Source organism: Cyanistes caeruleus, chromosome 17 (genome assembly GCF_971803275.1).
Source record: "Cyanistes caeruleus chromosome 17, bCyaCae1.hap1.1, whole genome shotgun sequence".
Taxonomy (NCBI): Eukaryota; Metazoa; Chordata; class Aves; order Passeriformes; family Paridae; genus Cyanistes; species Cyanistes caeruleus.
In genome coordinates this window covers 3,500,580-3,517,813 of record NC_141717.1, presented here as the reverse complement: position 1 = coordinate 3,517,813, position 17,234 = coordinate 3,500,580, and the positions used below count along the sequence as shown (strand labels likewise).

The following is a 17,234-nucleotide window of genomic DNA, read 5'->3' as shown; positions in this document are numbered from 1 at the left end:
TAGGCCTTGGTACTCTCCAGTTCCCTGGCCTTGTTTCTGATCCACTCATTTCATGCTTTTATGGCTAGTGTTGTGTAATGCATCTCCTGCACTTCTGCTCCTTGTAAAGTCCTTCCCAAAGTAAATTTGTCACACCAGCACCAAAGCAGTTCACAGTTCCTCACTCCCTGACATACAAACTGCATGTTATGAGGACTGGCCCTTCTACCTCATGCTTCTTGTCAGGGCTTCCACAGCACCCTCCCAGGATATCCCCTCATCCTTGACGTGCTCTTGCCTAATTGTTCTGGCAAGGAACATGTCCAGGGGAAGGAGGCAAGTGAAGAGACAATGTAGGTGTACAAGGACAGCCTCAGCAGGCCCAGAGGCTGCCCAATGCCCTGAAAAGAGCAGACGCTGCCTCACGGGCTCAGCCCTCCCAACCTCACAAGAAGCAGGATCAGAGTGGGCTGATGCAGGAGAGCTCCACCACCAAGGCAGCTGAGGAACATCTGAGGCAAAGGAAAACAGTGTGTGGGAGATCTCCCAGAGCTGGAAAGCTGCTCCTTTGTGAGTGGGCGAAGCCTGGCTGGCTGAAAGTACCCCTGACCCATGGAGCTCCAGGGATGCTCCTGGGATCCAGGCAGGCTTGACATGCTGCCAGAGATGGAATCGAGTCATCTCAGGAGAGAAGCTGGGAGAGCCACTCCCTCCAGGCAAACTGGGATAAGCCTTTCCCATGGTGAGGGATGAGCATCCAGCTCTGTGTGGCTGTGTCTCAAGAGACTCGAGTGGGACACAGGACCAGAGTAGCCTCTCCCTGCTCTGCACCACCCCTTGGAGCCATCTCAAGGACCTGCCAATGAGACTGTGCTAGGAGCCAAGCTGCTGAGAGCCCTGCACTGCTCCAGTGGCAACCATCAGCTCCCAGACACTGCACCAAGCACACCCCATCTAAGGCACAGCTAAACATCAGGGCCTGACACATCCTGCTACAGCCCCCCTGTGGAGCATGGGGGCAGCCAAAATCTGTCTGTAAGCAGCAAACACCATTCATTGTCCTGGTCACCAGCATCCTCCTCCCAGGACTTTATTCTCACATACTACAAACAGACTACACAGCACCACTGGGCTTCTGTATCGGGGCCAACCTGCAGCCACCCTTCCACAGCCTCACGAGGTAATGAGGGAGTCAACCCAACCCTGCTGCCAAGGGATGAGCAGAGAATCACGGATCCACGGCTCCAGGATGGAGGAATGCACTGCAGCGGGCTCCAGGAGCTCCGTGCCTCACCTCTTGATGGTCTGGGTGATTGAGGTCTGTCGCTGTAGCACCGGTCTCCTGGCGGGGTCGTGGGGCAGTGACGGCACGCGGCTGTTGTCGGCCGGCATGCTCACGCTCCGCAGGAACGCCTGGCGCCGCGTCGGCTGCCGAGGGAAGCAGGAGGGAGTCAGAGTTCTGGGAGTGAGGATGACAGCAATTCCACATGTACTGCATGAGCCCCTGCAACACATCCTCCTGGCTGCTGTCTACCCAGATCACACTCACCTAGACCACTCCACAAGGTCAAGAGAAGCACAGTCAGTGGGATTTGCTTCTAAAGTGGCTCTGGACCCGCACTAAAAGCCTGTGAGAGCTGTGGGTGGGTCTGTAGTTGATGCCTGCTGCAGCCTAAGCAGGCTGGGAAAGGCTTTGTTCATAACCTGATTGCCTGGGCACACTGGTATGTCTTGGCTAAATGTCACCTACCAAATGTGACACAAGGTGAAAGGTCACCAGGCTGTTCTCAGCTCATACAACCAGATCCCCAGGGCTGCTCTGGATTACATCTCTATCAGCTCAGCAGAGACACCATCTCCCATTCGTACAGGGCAGGCTGAGCAGACTGCCCCTCTGGCAAGTGAAGCTCTGATCGATCCTCTGGTCAGACACTGTCTCTGCCTCAAGACTACTTCAGCCTCTCTAGCCCAGAAAGCTAATGATTTCCACTTACATTAACAGTTTTGGTATATTTTATGTAAAAGCAGTGCACAGATACTCAGGCTGTAAGTCAGAGGAGCACACAATGCACTTATTCTGACAGCCTGGGCTGAGCACCTGAGACCGCAGAGAACATCAACTCCAGCAGCTTCCATCAGGCACAGAGTGTCTCTCCAGGTGCTCAGCTGGATCTAGAGATTCCAGATAAGGGAAGATCCATCAAAGCCTTAAATAATTGATTCAGAAGGTTTCAACCTGCGCTGGTAAAATCCTGAACTCCACTTGTAATCCCTACAGACTGACCCCCAAACTCTTTCCTTCCAAGGGAAGGTCAGAACCAAGATTTATCTGCCAGGAGCTGTCACGTAAGTGAAGTGCATTTGACTCCCTGGATCACAGAATGCTGAAGAGGACAGTTCTTGCGGTTCCAAGTCCATTAGAAGTTCCCTCTTAAGACAAGCTTGTCCTCAGCCCACTCCATGGAAGCTGGATAACCGTCCATTTCTCTAATGACTAAACTTTTTTCACATAAGTGACTGAGCCCAGGCCCTGTATCCACCCATGGAGTTGGGCAGCAAGAACCCTCTGGCTCTGCCTTCAGTGCACAAAGTGTCTGTTCCTGCAGCAAGGCCACACAAGCAGCCAGCATTCATACCCAGGTCTCACCCCTACAGCAGTTTTCAATACCCTGTAGCAGGTATTCCTCATACTCTTCCTATTCCCAGCACCAGTAAGGATGTTTTACTCTCACGCTTTGCACAGCTCCTATTAACCTATCACCTCATCTCTACTTCAGCACTCCTCAGTGTTATGTATTTCTCATCCCACATGGTCCTCTTATGTTCTTCATGCTGCTAACAGCTCTGTGTTGCCAGTAACTGCTTTGCTGTTACTGATGAAAGTCTGTCATTATCTTGGCTATTCATAAGTCAAATTCATACCCTGCTCATTTCAGCACAAGCTCCAGCACTTCCAGGCCCTCGCGCTTGTCTGGGAGACCTTCAGCCCTCTAATCCCCTTAAGAAACGCTTGTTTGAATACCTCACTCTAATATCCCAGCCAAGACACTTTTCACAATGCCCACGTCCAAACAGTCACGTCCACTGATGTGAGCACATCAGCCACCCACCCTCATCCCTCCCACATCCCCTTCAAGGGGAGTTAATTACTGCTCATAAATTTACTCAAAGGCTCTGCCCCTTCTTATGTGGCCTCATGACCCGCCACCACACGCTGCCTTTCCCCCAGCCAGGACTGATGGGAACCCCAGGCACAGGGATGCTGCCAGCTCATCCCTCCCCAGCTCCTCAGACCCTCCCTCCTCCCCAGCCCCTGTACCTGCACAGGCTGAATGGGCTCTTCTGGCACGGGCAGGGGCGCCGGCACCGGGATGTCCAGTTTTAACCATGGTGGCTTCTTCCGCTGTAAACTGCTGGTGCTGTCGTGTCGCGCCTCCGACATCGTCCCACGCTGCTCCTCAGGCCTAGGACAGGGAGACACCAGAGTCAGAGGGAGCCTGGCTCATCCCTCACAGCCCATGCTGGCAGGGTGAGCAGAGTTCTCCTCCAGCTGGGGCTGATGGGCGCCAAAACCCAGGTGGGAAGAATTCCCAAAGTGCCCCATGAGGGCTCAGGGTCACAGCTTGTGCCCACACTGGTCATTCAGCACCTGGCACTCCGAGGACACAGAACCTCGAGCCAGATACAGAGACTGCAGTCACAAGTTGAGCCCCCACTAAGATTTTTGCTGAGACTACTGTGAGATCCAGATTCCTTAAGAACAAGCCATGAATTAAATCTTAATGAGATCTGGATCCAGACCAACCAGCTAAGTAACTGCAGTATCAAAAGCCACTGACCTCCCTCTAAAACCAGCTTGTGACTCACAGACACCCTTTTTTGCCCACCCAAAGCCAAACACCACACTTTCCAACCCACCTACCACTTAGCAATTAACAAGTGGCCACTTCTCATCACTGTTCCTAATCTCTTTTAAATGTAGTGACTTTCTAAAAGCACAACACAATGCACAGAGCAATACCAGTATAGCATGAACATTAGAGAACTGGCACTAATCCTGAACTAAGAGTGGTTTTCATACATAAATAATAATGACATGGTATTTAAATAAAAACCACTGTGTAATCAAAACACCGCAGTGAACGGAGTGACTCGCTGTCATCCTGCCCATTCTGCTGCAGTTTTGCCCTCCTGTATGGGACCACAGGAGCCTTTCAGGCTGGCAGAGCACCCACTTCAGTGTGCATGCTCAGAGAAACAATTCAAAAAACAGATTTCACTGGAGGCAGATCAGCTCAGATACCTCCACAGGTACTTTCCTACCTAAATTACGCTACGAGTTTGTATTTATTCCTCTCCTATCACACACACAACTTCAAGTGAACAGTGGGAAGCATGTGTGCAGAATGGGACAACAAATTCCATTCCCTCCCAGCTCTCTCCTTGCATGGCCCTAGCCTGGCCTACAGCCCTTAGCCATAGTGGACAAAAATAATCAAGTGCCTCAGCCTCTTCACCACAGTGGACAGATGGAATAAGCAACCAGTTAAATCAGCAGGCACTCATGCTTTGACAGGGAGTAGGAGAAAAACTCTGTTGGAATTAAAACTTAGTGCTCTTACAGTGTTAACACAGCCCATTTATTTTAAATGCAGAGTGAGTTTAACACAAGGATTCCTCCTTGAGAGAGGCCAAGTCCTAGGCCGGGACCAGAGGCAGAGGGTTCTCCACCCTCAGAGACACTTGGCACACAACTAAACAAGGCCCTGAGCTGCCTGAATTATCCCAGCCTCGCAGTGGCTGAGCCAGTCAACCTGCACGGGTACCTCCCAACCTAAATTAGGCACCGGTTCTCCGAAACGTGCGCTGCCTCACAGGGCATTCCCACCGCATTCCCACAGCTGCTCTGGAAAGGGAACCGCACACACCACTGCAAAAGATACAAGGCAGGGGGGCAGGTGGGGGGGAAATAGGTCAACAAATGGGAGTGGGGGATGATCTGGATTGGATTAGGAGAGAATCTCATCTAAAAGGAGCTGAAGGCCAGCTGCTGGTTCAGTCGCGCGAGCTGGGCCAGCTGCCAGGAGCGCTGTGCTCAGCTGAGCCGGAACGACAGAAAGGGAGGACTCGGCTGTAGGTGGATGAAGGTTGGGTTTCAGCAAATACCACAGGCCCCCAAAAGTCTGGGAATTCATGATCTAGCCTGTACAGACATGCCCTCCATACATGCAGCACAGTCCTGTTGCACAGATGTAGCGCTCTGCATGAGAGGGACACAAACCCTTCCTTCCCTCCCCGCCGAGCTGCAGGGGTGGTAAATACAACTGTTCTGACTTCCTATAAGATAAGAACAGTGAGAGTATTAGGGAAACTCCTGCCTGTGCTTGGTATGAGTAAACTTGCTGTGAGACATGATTTACTGGAAAAGGTCTTGCAAATTTGTCTTCATGGTGAGGTCAGAAAGCAAAGCAGATTTCTCATACCTGAAATGCTCCAGCTTCAGCATTTACCCCCGAGGATCACAAACATCTCCAAGAGGTGCCCTAATCAGAGATCAGCCGAGAGAGACAGAGCCACCACTCTGGCACGACCAAACACAATCTATTTCACACTACTCAAGAGCCTCCTTCTTGTGCCTTCAAGGGCAAATTCAGAGCCTCTGAAGTAGCAACTCTGGTTTTTTCAGCATCTCACCACTGAGCCAACATCTCTCAACATCCTTCCTGTCTACCTACAGAGCTGCCTTTGTGAGCAGGAGCTGTGGTGTAAAGAATACAAACATGCAAGATTTGCAGCTTTATCAATCAGTGAGGCCAAGCCAGGAAGGCAGAGGATGAATCATGCCTGTATTGCCCAAAAGTTGCTGCAACAACGTGAAACCCTGTGAAAGACTTCCGATTAAATCTGGTTTGAGTTTCCCCTCCTGAATTGCCACAGACAGTGATGTCCATGTATCTTGACTTGCTTCCTTGCCACCCTTGCAGACTGCACATGGGATCTGCAGAGTGTACACACCTGCCAAAGAGGACAGGGCACACACAGAGGTCAAGCCTGTGGCCTTACAATTACCCCCAAAGTTGGCTCAACTTTGTACATTAGGTAAGGTGAAGATCTCAAGATCAAAATCACATTCTGACAGAGCAATGGATTGCTCTGCTTTCTCTCCACTTCAGCAGTTAAAGAGTTCTTTAAGTAGCAAAGCATAAAAATGCATATATAATAATTGTCTAAATGCATTCAGTATTTAATCCTCAGGTGAGGAGTTTCCAGGGTGGCTGTAAACAGAGGACATAGGAGCAAATCCCTCTACCAATTCAACCTTCTTAACTCACTAACAGGTTCACTTCCCAATAAAAGAGTGCAGTGAAGGCAGAGTTGTTCAGCATTCCCAACTCCCTGTGTGCATTTGGGGTGGCCAAAAATAAACCCTGCAAACACCTAAGACTGGATCAGGCTCTGCCAGGGCAAGCACTGTGAATTCTGTATGAATAATCAGCCACAGCACAAAAAGGTCTGGGATATGGTCATGAGAGACAGGTCTCCAGGGGGTTAACGGGGAGCCTGAACATGGATCCAGCTGAATATATGGATATATAGACCAGATGAGCATCAATGCATAGCTGTGTGCACAGCTGTACAGCAACACGCTCCAACAGCCTTTGCACAGCAGGTAACACCCCGTATTACACCTGGACCTCACTCCAAGTGCTGCTAATTTCTGTCTCAACACTGCAGTGAAAGCATTTGCTGAGTTTCACACTGACCCCTTGGTTACTTTTAGGGGTCAGTTTCAGGGTCCAGTGTTTATGTATTTCATCAGGCCAGTGGGCTTTGTTTCAAAGTTGACGGCATTGATACATATTTCGTTTGAATGGTCCCAAACCATCAATTCCAACTTCTCAGCACTGTCAAGAGGCCACCAACAGCAGCAGGATGGGAACACACAGAGCACAGCCATGCAAGGTCAGGCTCAGGGTCCCTCTAAAGCCACTATCTCATTTTCAGCCGAGGATGCCTGGCACGGGGTAGGAGCACAGGATCACTCCCAGTCCTATCTCCCAGGACAGAGCCATGGCACGTGCTACGAGTAACTCACAGGCTTCTTGTGCCAGAAATGTCTTTGCATGTAACAGTTCTGTATACATCTCTATATCCATCCAATGGTTATTATTCCAGAATTTATCCAGATCATTTTTTAATCCAAGCAAACTTCTAATATTCCTAACTGCACATGACAAGGCTCTAGAGCTGAAGCACGTGCCGTGTGACAAGCCTGCTCCAGCTCGCCTACAAACCTGCCGGGTTCACTTGCTGCTCTGTAGTTCTTGGACTAGAAGAGTGATCAGCTTTTCCCTATCCTCCTTCTCCATGCAAGTCCTGACTCTACAGATCTCTTCCATGTTCTTCCTACCACCCCCTCTTCCCACACCCACATCCAGAAGCTCAGCCCTCATTCAGGGGCTGTTTCAGACCTCTTGCCTGTACTCGTTGAGTTTGGACTCTGTTCCACCAGCACCACAAAGCTCAGGAATATGCAAACACAAGACTAAATGAGGGGTATTTGCAAATCCAGCTTCTTTTAACTGATCAGCTGGTAGCAGCATAAAAATTATTAATAAAGTCCATTTCAATTAAAATAAACAAACAAAAAAAAAATGTATCAATACCAGATAGTCTGGGAAACTCATCTTCAGAAGGTCTGTGCCAGAGCAAGGTCACAGAACCAGAACGAAAGGCAAATCCACTGTGCTGTGGGTCAGACTAAGGAAGGGGGAGAGCACATTAAATACCAAAGTTGGCACATGATCAAGCAAAGCTGCTTAGTGAAATCTACTGACCCAAAGAGCAAAGAAAAAGCTTTGTCCAGAAGCCTGAGCATGTTCCTAAAACTGACAGGCATCCTAAATACATTTAGAAGCTCACACTGTCATTTCAAAGAAAGGCCATCTTTCCATTTAAACAGACAACTGAAGCTATTCCCATGTCGATTTCTTTTCTTCCAAAATCTCCACTTTACCAGCACTCTCACTTAAAATAAAGCTGGCTTTTTTCCCCCCCGAGAAACATTCCAAACAAAAACCAAACCAAACCAAAACCCCAGCTTAATTCAACACTACCACACAAACAAACAGCATCTGCTTTTTCCAACACCACTGCTCCTCTCCAGTAGTGTGTGCATGTTCTTACAGACACCCTCAGGAGGTAACAGACACCGGGGTTATTCCACTGCAATCCGATCGCCACCTTCTGTGCTCAGCCTCCAGCTGTTTTCCTCCACTTTTCAAACCCCATCACTGCAACAATTGTATTCACAGTGCCTGCTACACAAAGTCCCAGGGAAGCCCCATGTACCTGAAGGGGTCTGTGCACGCAGCTATTCTGGCTGAGGCACAGGAACCCAGGGGGACACAGCAAAGGAACCGAGGTCCTCAAAGTGTTCTCCAGACAGGACGAGCCAAAGCAGACAGCTCCTGGCTGTGCCTCCCTCTCCAGGAGGATCGCTGCTGGCACAGCAGGGAAAAGGCAGGAAGTCCAAGGAGAAGAGGAGCACTTGGGTTTCAGTCTCGTGGCTGCCAATAAAACCATCCAGCATGGATCAGACCCAGCGAGTTACAAACAATATCCCAAACACCAGGCGTGAGCCAGCCCTTTGAAACAGGCCAGATGGAGGAGCTGGGGGCAGGCAGGGACGGGGAAGGTGGGACAGGCCTGTGGCCCTGCACTCTCGGTTAAGCTGCTAAGGGCACAGAAACACCAAAGCTTTGGCCGAGACCACCACCACTGCACACCCTAAGAAAATACCTGAGAAACCAAACCAGGCCATCAGCACTGCCCAGGGTCCTCTCCTGCTTTCCCAACACCGGCTGCTGAGCTGGGAAATGCTGCAAGGCTTTGCAGACAGCAGAAGCTGTGTCTGAGCAGTCCAGGCAGCTCTGAGCACAAGGCTGGCAGAGCTCTGTGCAGACACACTGCCCTTTGAGCCCTGCCCCGCAGGGAGCTGGCAGCACTGCTGTTCCCACACACACCCCACGGTCCCTCTCGCTGCTCTCTGCCTGAGCGCTGGTACAGGCTGATGCTGCAGCACCAAATCACACAGCAACAGCTCCTCAGGGCTCAGGCTTCTGCTTGCAAGCAAACCCATCTGCCAGCTATGGTGCTGCCCAGGGAGCAGCTTGCCTTACTCCACTGAGACACTACAAGGTGTTTTACCAGCACAAACTAACCCCAGTAAGTTATTTCCTGTTGATCTGGCATCCTGAAGAGGCTCAGACAATTTCAGATAAGCCCTGCTCAACCCAGAGAGAGAGGGTAGGACCAGCCTATTCAGTGATGGCTCAGCAGGAGGGCAAAGTTTCCACTGGGACCCACTGAACTTGGGAAAGGTTCAGCTGCATACAGAAACAGAGGGGTTTAAGTACAGGTAATGAAAATACCTGCCAATGAAGTCTGGATGTACATGAGCCAATTCCATGATCAAGAAAGGAGACCTGATATCCCCTTGAGCAACTGATTTTCTTGATTTTCAGTAAAACATGAAGGTCATGATGGAAATAATAAAAAAAAAATTACTTCCTATTTGAACACCAGCATTAAAAGCTTTCAAAGCAGCTTCACCAGGGACCTGAAGGTGTGATGCCCTCATATACAAGACAGAAGAAAAACAGGAAGCTTCAAAACCTCTTCTGGTTTCTGTTAGTCCCCAGATCAGTAGCTGAACTTCAAATGCAGGTTAAAAGATGACCCCCAACTGCAACATGCAAACACTCACAAACAACAGGCTGATCTTCAAGGTCCTTTTGTTGCAGCAGACAAAGGGCAAAATAGTAGCAAGAACTCAGAAACCAATGCTCAAAATTCGAGCTAAAAAGATGTCTCAGACACTTGAAAGAGATGCAAGCCAACAGAAAAAGCAGTGACCCAGCCCTGTGTGCTGCCCTCCTCCTGCTGCTGGCACCAGCATCCCCACAGCTGTTGGGTGATCCACACTGGGAAACAACCCACATGAGCTCAGCAGAGAAAATGGCTCATTCCAGCCCCAGCTCCTTCCCACATGGCTCCACAAACACTTGTGCCAGCAAAAGGAAAGGGGAAGAAGCAGGAACAAACAGAGCAGCTGGAGTCAGATGACTGGACTGCTTCTCAAGGCAGTATAGCTTGATATGATTGTTGAAAACATGGCCAAAAACTCTGATTTGTAGCACTGTGGGAAGTCAACAATTATCCCAGGAAGGTGGTGGGTTCAGCATCCCTAAATAATCTTCTGAGAAGCACCCTCAGTGCAGGTGTTGAGTGCAACAGGAATAAAACACTACTGTGTCGCCAGAGGCAGAGTGAATTTTTTGGTGGGGTCATTAGATGGGGAAACATCCAAACCATCCACAGATTTCTCCAGAGCTGACAGCCAAGCCTCACAGAGGGGCTCCCAAGGAAGGAGCTTCCCCTGCTCACCCATGGCCTGGAGCACCCACAAGGAATAGGTGGAAGGGAGCCAAGCAGAGCAGGCTGGACAGAGGAGCCTTTCCCATGTCCTTGCCACGTGTGGCCCAGATGAGACCGGCGGGTCTGCAGCACCAGCCAACACACCCAGGGCCCAGCAATGAGCGATCTCCAACTCCACCTTCCAGAGCAAATCCAGCCCAGAGCCTTCTACAACCTCCTGAGATACCAGCAAGGGCATCAGCCTGCACATAAACCATCCAACAACGAGGAGGGGCAGTGGAAACCTTCTGGAGCACTTTGGCACCTTCATCCTGTTTATGTTTCTCTGTGAACACACCCTGCGGCTTTGCCACCACATCCAATAGCCACATTTCCAGCAGCCACATCCTAAAAGCCTGGTCACAGCCTGTCACAAGCTGCATCAGGGCACAGCACGATGAGATACCTGCCAACAGCTCCAGTGATGGCACACCAAGCTCTTTTGTGGCAGCATTGCCATTCCTTGGGAAGCCAGCAGAGTCAGCACTGCCTGGTCCTCCAAAGGAGCTGTTTGCACCAAGAGATCCATTGTCAGCCACCAGAGGAAGGATCAGCTGTGCAAGCCTTGTTCCTGCACCCTGGTTGAAGGTAACCACAGCTGCCTGCTGGCTCAGTGGTGCCTGGGCTGAGCCAGCAGAGCCCTTTGCTCAGGGTCCCCAGCAGACACAAAGCACAGTTGTCTCAGTGCTCTGCACGGGTCTGCACCTTCTTCAGAAAAGAGTGACCAGACACTGTTCCAGTGCACATTTAACTCATTTAAACAATTCAACAGGACTTCAGAGGACCCTGTTCCAGATTTATTTCCATCACTAGTACCATCACTAGTAAAACAGATGCTCAGTTAAGTTCTGGCTGGCCCCCAAGTACCATGGGCACAGTCACTGCCTCAATTATAGAGCAAGGTGAGAGTCACAAAAATACTTTTGCCAGTGCAGCCATGACCCCATATTAGGAAGCAATAAACAACCCCAGAAAAGGTATTATCTTCATTGAAATTCTGCATTTATTGAGTTTTTTCTACCAGCTCTCACATGCATCACAAGTACTGTAAGGACTTCAGGACACAAGGCAAGCTGGGAGCAGAGCACTAGGATGACACTCAGGACAGAAGTAAACAGTGGCTCTGGTTGATTTTGGAACAGCTGCTGCCCCTGCACCCAGCTCAAGAGCAATTTTCTTCGTAAAGTAATGTGTCTTAGTGATTACAACATTGTTCATTTAGAAAATACAATATCAATGGACAACTGATGGAAAAGCAACCTTGCCTAAGAAGATCGCAATAGGCCAAACCAAAAATTATGTTAGACCAAAAGCTACTCATCCTCTACAGCAAAGACTCCGGGTACTGAAAGCTGCTAAGAATCACTGTTTGTTGTTCTAAATAAAAACGTTTCAATGGCAAAAGAGATCAAAACTGCCACAAATGACAACATTTCCTATGGAAAGTTACATAAAACCACACTGAATAGCAACCTAAAAAAATCTTAGAGGAAATAACAATAACAAACACTGGAGCCACCAGAAGACAGACTTTATATTCAGGAAGGATGGAAGCCACAGAGCCATTCAGAACAGCTTTCTTGGCATGTTCCTTTGAAACTCAGAGCATCCTCACTCCCCATCACACACCTGCTTTCTCCAGCACCACCACAGTTCTGCTCACCTGGGTGCAAGTGAGAGAATAAAAAATGCCCACAGCAGCCAAGGCCCAGGGGAGATCCTTCAAAGGACCAGTTAAACAGCCAAGAATTCAGAGCAGAGCTGGTTTGGCTGGAGCTGCTGTTCCTCACTATTAGCTGATGTAGCCAAGGACACAGGAGAGCCACTGGTGCTCTGATTTCTTCCCTGGCTCGTGCTTGATAGCCAGGCACACACCAACTCCTGCAGTATCCAACTGGAAACAGCTGCAGGAAAAGCTTGCCTTGCTCTGCAGGTGTGTGCACACCTCTGCACATTCACTGTGTGCCCAGTGCAACAACTCATTCATAATGCAAATAGAAGTAATCATAATTCTAGTTTGGTTTAGCAAAAAATATATTAAAACTCTAAGTGAACCACACTTCTTCAGTCTGAGTGAACAGCATACTCTTGCTCACTGTTCTCCCTGAAATGATAGTCCCAAAACAGCCAGGGAAAAGGAAGGTACACTCACACTTGTTGGCAGAACAACTCAAGAGTTTTCTACAGTTCACTTTAAGGCTTTGAATTTAAGCAAAAGAGTAACAAACCTCCCATGTGGTGTTTGCTACAGGGCAGTGATTCCCAAAATACAGAAGCTGCATTTGTCAACCCAGCTGTCTGAGCCCCCCAGATTTTAAAATCAGTTCTAACCTTCACTGAGCCAAACCCAAGTAAATGCCAGACCTGAAGGACTGTAAATGCAGCATCCTGTGCAGTTTCAGGATGACCTCATTGGGATTGTTCCTTTTTAAAGGAAAGAAAACCTTCAAAGCAGGGATCGCTGCTGACCAGCAGAGCAAGGGGCTGGCTCTGAGCAGTGGAAACAGGAAGGGGAGGAGGTGGCAAAGGTAAGCTTTCCAGAAAAGGCAAGATCAGGCATGGCTTGCTATCTCTTCTCCCTCTGGGAAGGCTCTAACGTGCCAGGGAAGTATTGTGCAATGACACCTCAGACTTCTCTGAGAAGAAATTACATTTCCTTTAATAAACATTGTGCTTTAGAGATGCTCTGATTACTAAGGCAAGGTCTGTTTGTTGCTGAAGGCCCCAGAATTTAAGAACATATCCGCTGCTCGGGTCTGTATCATCACAGTTCCAGCATTTCTTTGGTAGGCAAAAAGGAGCTGTAATTATATTTTAAATAAATTGTTTACCTAGATAGTTGAAGAGTGTATTCAAAGGAAATTACAGCAAAAACAAGCCCTATGTCAATCTGACATTTGCTGTCTGTGCAGCAAGCAGAGCACACAAGCAACAAAACGTGCACTCTTACAGCTTTAAGAGATTTGACAGCTAAGGTAAATGTGAAGAATAAGCTCTCTGTCTTCACCCAGTGGGAAACAGACACTGTTACTCAAAAGAATTTGACCACAGTTTGAATGATTTGGTCAAAAACTCAGTTGCTAATTTGCTCTTTGCGTCATCATCTCAAAACAAATTGAAAAAAAAAATAAAATAAAACCTCCTCATTTCTACAGCAGCATGGACTGAAACAAGAGTGAGAGGAGTGATTTGAAGCTGCTCCTGGGCAAGATGAGTAGGACCAAAAAAAGGAGCAAACAGTCAGAAATCCCTGAAGTTCAGCTAACAAGGATATGACAATAGGCAATCTCAGCACAGACACAATTTCCACTCCTCCCTGTGGAAACCTCACTTCTCAGAGGAAGAGACATCCTGTGAAAACAGAGAGGTTGGCAGGCAAGCCCTGCCCACCTCAGGGTGCACTGCAGGGAGGGTCCCCACAACCCGCTGTAAGCAGGCCTGGATGGTCTGAGCACACAGCACACACCAAATTAGCTTGGGGTTCTTCGAGGACATGGAAACAGGGCTGCCAGCATGACCATGGGAAATGCTGCCAAACAGATCCATTTCCTTCCAAGGTTAAATCCTGCCTGTTGCCTGCCTAATCTCTTGGGACTAAGAGCTGCAGGGCTAAGACTGTCCCTTTTACATGCCATTCTCTCAGAGGGGACTTCTTGAGCACTACTGGAGTAAGCAACCTGATGCCCATTCAGGTCCACTAGTTCTGAACAAGGCAAAAAATAAACAAACAAAGAGAAAGCAAAACAAAGCAATCAACCACAAAGCTAAAAAAAAGCCTTCCACCAGGGAGAGAACTACCTACACAACCCTGGACACCAGGGCTTCCCCTGCTCTGAAGAAAGAAACCATCTCCATCCTACCAGGATGTTTTACCCACGACCCAGACACAAATCCCAGGAAATTCAAGCTGCAGCACCCACAGCACACACTGAGATATTGTCACACAGCAGAGAGGATGCAACACAGCTCCTTGAGCAGGCAGGCAGCACATGCATTCCGTGGGTTCCTTAAAACTCCAACATGTACATACCCAGCAGCTGGCAGGCAACCTCACAGCAACAGTGTGAGATCTACACAGTTCATGTCCCTTTCTTTCCAACTAGATGATGATAAATGTCAAACTTGAAGTCCAGCAACTCTTCAGCTGAAAAGAAAGGGAAACTAATCCACATCTGAGCTCAGGGAAAATGTTAAGGAAGGAATCCATCCTTGAGTTTCAAGTATTTCTACTGAAATGGGTCATATAGAGGCTATAGGCTGGTGGCTGCAGGAACAGCAATTAACAGAAGTGTCACGTCAGGTCACAATTAATGCTGGAACCTCTGAGAAAGGCACATGGTCTCCACAGGGTGCCAAAGCCTCCAGAGACAGCTATGGAAGAAAGGCAGCAACCACAAGGGAAGAATCTTATCAAAAGACTGGTCTGCTGGATAAAAGCTGTAGAGTAACAGATAAAGAAATGTCAGAATCTTCAGCTCACAGCCAGTCCTGCCTGGCAGGCACATCCCCAGCACCACGGGGCTCACACAACACACACTCTGCTCAACTTTTTGCTGGATACACGGAATGGAAGAGGAAAACAAGCCGGTAATCCTGGTCATGTTGCCCATCTCAGGCCTTCAGCAGTAACCAGGCTGTGTTTGCACTGCAGAGGGATCCAACACACTGAAGAGAATCAAACCTTTACTAATTATATCTGAGCATGAGGGCTCTGTGCCCAGAATAAACTGTCCTATCATGCCACACTCAGCAGACCCTGCCTCTTTCAAGGGAACATGTTGGGACTTGCTGGCTACTTTCCGGGGCTGGATTCCAGAGGAACAGGACTGATGACCCCAAAAGGAATTCCTATTCCTGCCTGGCGACCTCGCACAGCTGCAGCCTGGTTGCAGTCCCTGCCACGAAAGTGAAACGCGCTGGCTGCCAAGCCCAGTGACAAGGTGCTGGCCCTCTCTGAGGGACATAATTCCTGCCTGAGGTGACACATCAGGGCCACACAGTCTCAGTACCAGGACACAGAGAGGACAAGCTTGTTGGAAGAGGTGCCTGTTGTGCTCTGCAGGCCAGCAGCACTCTCCACATTCAAAGCTCATCCTGCTGGCTGAAGCCTACCCAGCACAGAGCAAGACATTCCCGAGACCAGGGCCAGCCCATGGCTTTCCCCAGAACCTGAAAAGCCAGTTTGTAGGCAGATCTCTTGCAAGTGGATTGCTTAAAAAAAAAAAAAAAAAAAAGGCCTGTCATGGGAAGTCCCAGAGCAGAACTAGTTTTGTGGGAGTTGCTTTTACACTGCACAGCATCAACCTCCTTTCATGGGAACGCACAGAAGCAGGAACAGCACGGACACACGTCCACATGCCAGAGCTGCTCCTTCCTTGGGACTCAGACCAGGACAAAGCTGGGGACCTGTTCCAAATGCACAGCACCTCCTGGAAGCCTGGCATTATCCCAGCTCAGAAATGGCACAGGCTCCCCAAGAGCCTGCACACAGACAGGGGAGACCTGGGCTGAGCAGGGGCAGCCATGAGGATTTAAGGACATGAGGGATGCAGCAGGAGGGAGGGATAATAGCTGTTATTAGAGCAACTGAGGGTTAAAAAGAAAGGCACACAAGCCCTTTCATAAAGTCCATTTAACAATCAAAGCTTAAAGGAAGTATCTAAAGTTCACCTCTTTCTTCCAACTATATCAACCACTCCAACACGAGTCATCACCTCTCCGGCAAACCTGCACCACTGAGGTGGAAGAGCTGAGGAGCAACATCCTTCCATACACTGGAGTGGAAATGCAATTCTTCCAAGGGTCTGCTCCCCAGCTTGTCCCAAGTGGGCCGTTTTTATCCCCGTGGCCACAGCCCACAGGCAGCTATTTGTCCTTGCTGTGCGCTCCTTCCTTGTCCCATGCTTCATTCAGAAGCTTTGCTGCCTTGTCCCTTCCCGTTACGTGTGACTATTTTTTCCCTTTACTGCAGAATGCACTTTTCTTCCCAGAGGAAATTAGCAGGCATGGGGACAAAAACAGGAAGAAAGGAAACAACTTCCTGCTTGCTCCAAGACCCGGCTTGGAGACATCCCTGACCAGCTCCGTGCACCCCGCCACGAAGCCAACCTGCAAGAGAAGCGAACCGAGTCGTGCACCGGACAAAACTCATCTGTGCTGCCACCCACCTCTCCTGAGTTACACTGGAGAAAAACACAGCGCAAAACATCCACGTGGGGCACTTTGGCACTGCGGGGATGTGTGTGGCAGGATGGGGCTGCTCGCTGAGGAGCCCGAAAGGACTCGGCACTGCGGGTGCAATCCTGCAAAAGCTTTGGTTTTGCTCGCGTCAGGCTGCCCTGATCCCCTCGCTTCGTGCCAGCAGTGCACGGTGTGAGAACTCAGTTCAGGGACTCGATCCGGCAGGAAAACTAACCTTTACACGTAAAGAACCATATCTTTTCCACCGGCTCATCTCCCAAAGTCGCTGCCAAAAGCGCGGGTGCCAGCATCAGGGGAGGGACGGGTGGGAAAGCGCGGAGATGGGCTGGACTCGGATGGGCTGAAACAAGCCGTGAACGCGCACCTCCACCTACAGCCCAAAGCCCTGAGCTCGCCAAGCTCCCAACATCCAAACACGGGGGTCGGGGGCGGCACCTGCCTCCGGCGACGCCGTTCCCCCGCGGGCGGCCGAGGCCGCTCCTGCCCGGCTGAGCGGCGCGGTGCCGGTACCTCAGCCGGGCAGGGAGCGGCCCCGGCGGGATGCCCCTCCCGGCCAGCCCCCCCCGGTTCCCCCG

The 17,234-nt window shown here is 49.8% G+C and overlaps 1 protein-coding gene across 22 annotated transcripts in view; it reads right to left on the bottom strand.

The window, feature by feature from the left end:
- The window catches only part of RHBDF1 (rhomboid 5 homolog 1), a 59,562-nt gene that overhangs the window by 16,504 nt on the left and 25,824 nt on the right, over positions 1-17,234 (bottom strand). For 12 of the 22 annotated variants that reach the window (XM_086854431.1, XM_023936557.2, XM_086854429.1 and 9 more), the window contains 2 exons: positions 3,299-3,443; positions 1,274-1,407 (listed from right to left, as the gene is read on the bottom strand). In XM_086854431.1, the coding sequence (XP_086710557.1) occupies positions 1,274-1,407; positions 3,299-3,443 (279 nt within the window). Of the gene's footprint in view, positions 1-1,273; positions 1,408-3,298; positions 3,444-8,331; positions 8,550-8,781; positions 8,948-9,413; positions 9,690-14,488; positions 14,603-16,873; positions 17,181-17,234 lie in introns of those variants that run through there. The other 10 variants (XM_086854444.1, XM_086854436.1, XM_086854440.1 and 7 more) reach the window with 8 other exon arrangements.